We start from the raw sequence: 6,417 nt of genomic DNA, 5'->3' as shown, positions 1-6,417 counted from the left end.
AGCACCCGAGATTACTTTGTTTCTCATCAAATAATCAACTTATTTAGAATGAGGATCTTCAACTTTACTATCAAACCAGTACTTGCTATTCATACTTGATTGAAGAAGGTGCTATCTTCTTTCTTCAAAGTCATAAATATTTGCTCTTCTTAGTTGGTACCACCTCTCATGTTTCCTTATTATCCTTTTGAACAAAATGAAATACATTCAATTGTCTATTAGCCAACTAAGATTAAAATGTTCTTAATTGGCTGACTTACTAAATGCTAAGTCAGTTGATGTCGAGGTTTCCCAATTTGCAATCTTCTTTTATCACTTTCACAATGAGTAATATAATATCTATTTAGATACATTTCATGTTTTTTTTTTAAATAAGAAAATAGTAGTAATTTTTATATAAGATAAAAGAACTCTTACATAATTATTTTGAAAAAATAATGGTTTTAAGAATTGTTTAAAAAAATTGAAGCATTAAATTTTTTTTACTAATTTAAATTTTAAAATTTTTGAAAGTGATTTTTAAAAACATAAAATAAATTCATTTTTTTTGTACAAATTGTTCCACTTTTATATAGAAAATTTTTATTTAAAAAAAAAATAGAAAATATATTTAGAAAGCTTACTGTAGTCCCTGTGGTTAATGGCACTTGGGTCAGGGAACAACTATTGATCTTGGTTGCAGAGTAAATCATGGTTTCTAGTGTTTGGTGGGTATCTTTGGCTTGGCATGGCTTGGTTAAGCTTTCGGTACTAACACAAATGCCACGTTGCTTTAAAAATTGACACATGTGACATACATATCACACTACCCTTCATTTTCATTTTCATTTTTTTTTTTTTTAAAAGAAAAAAGATAGTCAAGGAGTCGATCATCTTAAAGAAAACCTGTGATTCAAAGTCAAAGGAATAATCAGGCCAGGCCAATTGGCAAAATGATATTAGATATGACAAATTAATACGATTTGGCCATATGGTATTGTTTGCATGCAACTCACCAACTAATTAATACGATATGACAAATGCATATAGGTTGTACAGTTACAAGGATTTTGAGTTTCAAATTGAGCTTCAAAATTATCCTCTTTTTCAGCACCTCAAAGAATGAGAATTAAGAAGAGTAAAATCTGTTCTTTTCACCCTGAATTTCCCATGTTCCCATGAAAATAGTAAGGAAAGTTTGGCATGGACTTTCTGATATAACTGTCACAATTTAGATGCTTGCCTCCTTTGTCAACGCCAGCAAAAACAAATAAATAAATAAAAATAAAGCAAGCCAGTTTCCCGCTTCATATGAAACTTGACCGAGTAACTTATAATAGCCTATGACTTAATTAGGAGCAATATCTAAGAGACAAAGTTCAATATAAATTATTCAATCAACTGTTTCAGTCATAATATATACGATTCGATAGAAAAGGCATAAGTTTGTTGCGAGATGGCTTGGCGGAATTCACAACGTGACCTCTGTCACATCCTGGTGCACATTATATTAATTTGCCCATTCAATATGAACTGAGTTGCATTTCATTTGAATTTCACCATATCTCCCCCATAGTATTATCAGTTGATAAAAATAATACTAGCTAAATACTGGCCGGCCAAGGGCGGCTGGATACTTGTATGAAATGACAAAATGTCACTAGAGCGGTTTAAAAGAGGAAAGACCTTTGTGGAAGTTCAACTGAATATTGGAATCATCCCATAGTGCAACTATGGGATCATCTCTGAGTTGCTGTGGTGCAGAGAAGGTTGATGAAGGGTATGTACATTAAAGCAAAAATTTTGAACTTTTTTTCTTTTTTGTCCTAAGTTTTGATGATTTATGGAGTCTTTGCTACTAAATTTATCTCACAATTGATGGGTGTCTGGTGGCTTTGATGGGCAATATTTGTAGGGTAACATTAGTCGGAGTTAACAGTCCATGGAGGATATTCTCCTATAAGGAGTTGTATACAGCTACTAATGGTTTTAGTGAGGAGAACAAGCTTGGAGAAGGAGGTTTTGGAAGTGTGTACTGGGGAAAAACTACTGATGGCCTTCAGGTACTATATATATATATATATATCCGTTCTTTTGTGCACCTTTTTTGAATACCTTTGAGCCTTGATGCTTCCAATTATGCTTCATCTGGAAAATTTATTTGGTTTTGGCTCCTCAAATATGCAGATAGCTGTCAAAAAGTTAAAAGCCATGAACTCAAAGGCTGAGATGGAATTCGCAGTAGAAGTTGAAGTTCTCGGACGGGTTCGGCACAAAAATTTGTTGGGTCTTCGGGGTTATTGTGTGGGGACTGATCAGCGCCTCATAGTCTATGATTACATGCCCAATCTAAGCTTGCTTTCTTATCTCCATGGTCAATTTTCGAGTCAAGTCCAGCTAGACTGGAGAAGGAGAATGAAAATCATTATCGGCTCTGCTGAAGGCCTACTGTAAGCTTAAACTCGTCCTTGTTATGCACGTATACTAATGTCACAAACATACAACTTATTCTTAATGACTTAAATATAGAGAATAAAAAAGACTAGACTTCTAAAATTCCATTTTCATATTCACTAATCCGTTGAGATTGAATTGGGTACACCGTCCTTTTAAGATTTTTACCAATTCCATTTGGGGCCTTCTGGCTTAGCTTGTAACATATGTTCTTGATAACAAAGTGATATTAAAACATGTGATAAGAATTTCATTTTCCTAGTTATCAATTGTACTTATGTTTGCAAAAGAGACCAATCAAGTCTGTAAAAGCCTATGTAACAGAAGGGTGCCGGTCAGCTGACTTCAACCTTTCAAATATTTTCATTTTTGTAACTTTATATACTCAAGGTCTCTTTTCTGCTACTTTTCAAAGATTTCAGTAGTTGATAGTACTTATAGTTTGGTTTGATGAACATCATGGTGTCCTCAAATTAACATTATTAAGACACTATAATTTGATGTAACTTTAATGGGGCCATCCAACTGTCACATTTAGGGGCCTTTTGGAGGCAACATGAACTGTGACTATATATCATTACCAACAAATTAGATGATGGCAGAAAGTCAAGTGGGAATTCATCGTATTTGATGAACTTGTTTCCAATGCTCTATGAATTGAAATGAATTAATTACATAGTCGTTAAGTGTTTCAAAATCACCTTATCCCTGTGATCAGAAGCTAATGAAGTGGGCATTTTATTTGATGCTGTTAGGTACTTGCATCATGAGGTGACACCCCACATCATTCATAGAGATATAAAGGCTAGTAATGTGCTTCTGGATTCAGATTTTGAACCACTGGTTGCTGATTTTGGGTTTGCAAAGCTAATCCCAGAAGGTGTTAGCCACATGACAACCCGTGTTAAGGGCACTTTGGGATACCTAGCACCAGAATATGCCATGTGGGGGAAGGTTTCAGAGAGTTGTGATGTATACAGTTTCGGAATTCTTCTATTAGAGATTCTCACTGGAAAAAAACCAATAGAAAAGCTCCCTGGAGGAGTTAAGAGGACGATAACTGAATGGGCTGAACCCCTGATAATCAAAGGGAGGTTTAAGGATCTTGTGGATCCAAGGCTTCGAGGGAACTTCGATGAAAACCAACTGAGACAGGCCATCAATGTTGCTGCCTTATGTGTGCAAAATGAATGTGAGAAGCGGCCTAACATGAAGGAAGTGGTTAGCCTTCTAAAAGGTTATCAGCCCAAAGACAAAGTGACCCAAATGAGAATGGAAAGCGTAAAATATGGGGAAGAATTATTGGCACTTGACCAAGGTAGTGGTGATGATGATGATGATGATGATAATGATCCTGATGAAAGCAAAGGGTATGGCGTTTTTGGTGCCATGGAAGTGCAGAAGATGCCAGAACCTCGCATTCGCCGTGGAGACAGAAGAATTATGTAACATGTCCATGAATGAGTGGCGAGTGGCTTCACTTGCATGAACACAAACTTCATTTTTCCTTTTTCTTTTTCCTTTTTCATGGAAAGATCAATGGTTAAGGGAAGTTCTTTTTCTGTTGTTTATGAATTTCTTAGTGATGGAAGTGTGAAGATATATCAAAATATGTATGTTTAATTTATCTTGTTCTCTTACATTTTTATGATCTTATACTTGGATCTTTATTGTAAGTTCCACAATGGAGACAATAAAGATTAAGAACTAAATATGTTTTTTATCCCTTGATTATAGATGGTTACTTAAACACAGCCAAATGCTAGCTAGAAGCTAGCTGAATCCGATTATATGATCTCCTTAAAAGCACCTGGCACAGCAATATCTTGATAATCCCTTGAAGATGATTCAGTTGTGTACTTGAAAAGGAGAAAGAAAGACAATTAAGAAAGCCTAGCATTGTTTCTCATGTCTGTCTCTACTCCCTTGTGCCTGATTCCGCCCCAGCCTTCAAATCGATCTCTCTCCTTGTTTCTTGGCCTGAAAACTACATTTTAGCCTTTTTGCTTCAAGATCTGTCACAACATTCATTTTGTTGATATTAATCTCAATATAAATATGGGGACTTTTCTATAGAAAAATGAATAATTTGAGTATATACTCTACAAGTGAAATATTATAATTCAATGATCAATATAAAAAAGTACTCGTTGTTGATGTTCACTGAATGGTGATGTATCCATCTTAAAGTTGGCACAGGATATCACTTCCATATATATATCTAAGATGCTCTTGACTGCAGGGCTATGTTTGCCTAATTCAATAGAAGTTAATTAAGAAAACTCCAAACCCTTAAAAGCACTTGTTCATGTCCTTATCTACTAAATTATTCCTTTTGGAGAGAAAGCATGGGAGGGATAATCATATCTATAAGCTGCATATAGCATGTGCATAACAATCTTTTTAATTAAAGAAAAAAGTTTAGATGACAAAATATAATTATGGAGATAATCCAAGATACAGACACCATTGCCATATATATTACAAAGGGGGATGCCTGAAAATCATAAAGCCAACAAGACCATATTTGTTGATAAAAATTACAAGAGAGAGCCATAAGAAATAAAAAAACAAAACATAATTAACTAAGAGAGAGCCATATATATCAATGGGAATCCAATCCTTGTAGCATGAACATAAGAAATACAACTCATCAACCTAGAATTGTTATTCTAACAAGCATCCATATTTAAATGACAGACCAAGATACTAAAGTAAAGTGATGAATCTTGTAAGTAAAATGCATCCATCTATTTATATTCTCCAAAAAAAAAGTTTAAATTATACTCAATCTCCAGTAATTGGAATAATGTATCATCTAATTGGAAATGATAACACAATAAGTAGGTTTTTAGAAGTATATATATATATATATATATATATATATATATATATATATATATATATATGTGTGTGTGTGTGTGTGTGTGTGTTTAATACACACACTTCCTTGCTCTTAGGAGTTGCAAATTGTTTGATGGGTTTTTGAAAAAACAAAACCAATAATTTTAAAAAATAAAATAAAATATGACAATCCTGAAAATATATCCAAATCTATGTCAATTATGAAAAATTCAATTGAAAATCGTCATTTCAAAAGACAAGTACTTCTCTAATAAAAAAAAGTACAAGTACTTCACTTAAATTTTGAAGTTTTCTTTGGGAAAGATATCTTTAATATCTAAATTAAAGTTGTGAAATTTCCCAATAATGGAATCTGATCTTAATGATTATCATTAATCCTAACAAGTAAATGTCTCGTTTATCCCAAATAACCAAAAATAATAAAACATGCATGAGATGGGACTTGGAATTTTTCTAGACCAACCTGAAATCTGGGACTTATTTGTTTAAGAATGAGATCAACCCAAACGTATTCATCCAGATTCAGATCAGCCCATCATCTTCCCTTGCCACGTTCTTCTGTTTTGGAGCTTCACTAATAGACAAACCAAAAACAGAAAATAAGCAGAACTTTAAGGTCCGTTTTGGTGCTTCTACACATGTGGCTCTTTTATACTTTGAAAATGAGTTTGAAAATCATATCTATATCTTCTTGTTGTATACATCCATAAAGCTATGCAGGAATGTGCTTGAGTTATGAAACACAATCCATGAAAGAATTATTGGGTGCGGAGTCTCAAATGATTCTCCATCCCTTATGATATCTTATGCTGAAGGGGATTGAGATGATCATGACCCCAATTTCATGGAGGACATCTGGCGTTCAATTGAGCAAAGCAGCATATAGCAGCAAAATCTAGGAAACTGTCGAGAATCCAGAGATGGCAGTCTGAGCTATGGTGGTGACCAGTAATAAGGTCACAAATGTTGCTGTGCTGCAATACCTCGATTGCAGTCATATGTACTCTGCAACTCTTTTCCACTATCACATAAAATCTCATAAATTCAATAGCATTGGTAATTCTCTTTGGATTCCATCATTGATATCGTAAGTAAGCAGGATTCAAGCCTTGTTTCAGA

General features: G+C 34.0%; 1 protein-coding gene across 1 annotated transcript; it reads left to right on the top strand.

Moving 5' to 3' along the window:
* Positions 1 to 1,695: 1,695 nt before the first annotated feature.
* Positions 1,696 to 4,052, top strand: LOC100256439 (PTI1-like tyrosine-protein kinase At3g15890). The gene is made up of 4 exons (XM_002271845.3): positions 1,696 to 1,759; positions 1,895 to 2,042; positions 2,167 to 2,429; positions 3,189 to 4,052. The coding sequence occupies exons 1-4, from the start codon at positions 1,713 to 1,715 to the stop codon at positions 3,880 to 3,882; spliced, it is 1,152 nt and encodes a 383-aa protein (XP_002271881.1). The 5' UTR covers positions 1,696 to 1,712; the 3' UTR covers positions 3,883 to 4,052.
* The last annotated feature ends 2,365 nt before the right edge of the window (positions 4,053 to 6,417 follow it).

Source organism: Vitis vinifera, chromosome 11 (assembly GCF_030704535.1).
Source record: "Vitis vinifera cultivar Pinot Noir 40024 chromosome 11, ASM3070453v1".
NCBI classification, from domain to species: domain Eukaryota; kingdom Viridiplantae; phylum Streptophyta; class Magnoliopsida; order Vitales; family Vitaceae; genus Vitis; species Vitis vinifera.
Note: the sequence above shows the minus strand (reverse complement) of the source record. Positions and strands in the feature narration are given on the sequence as shown.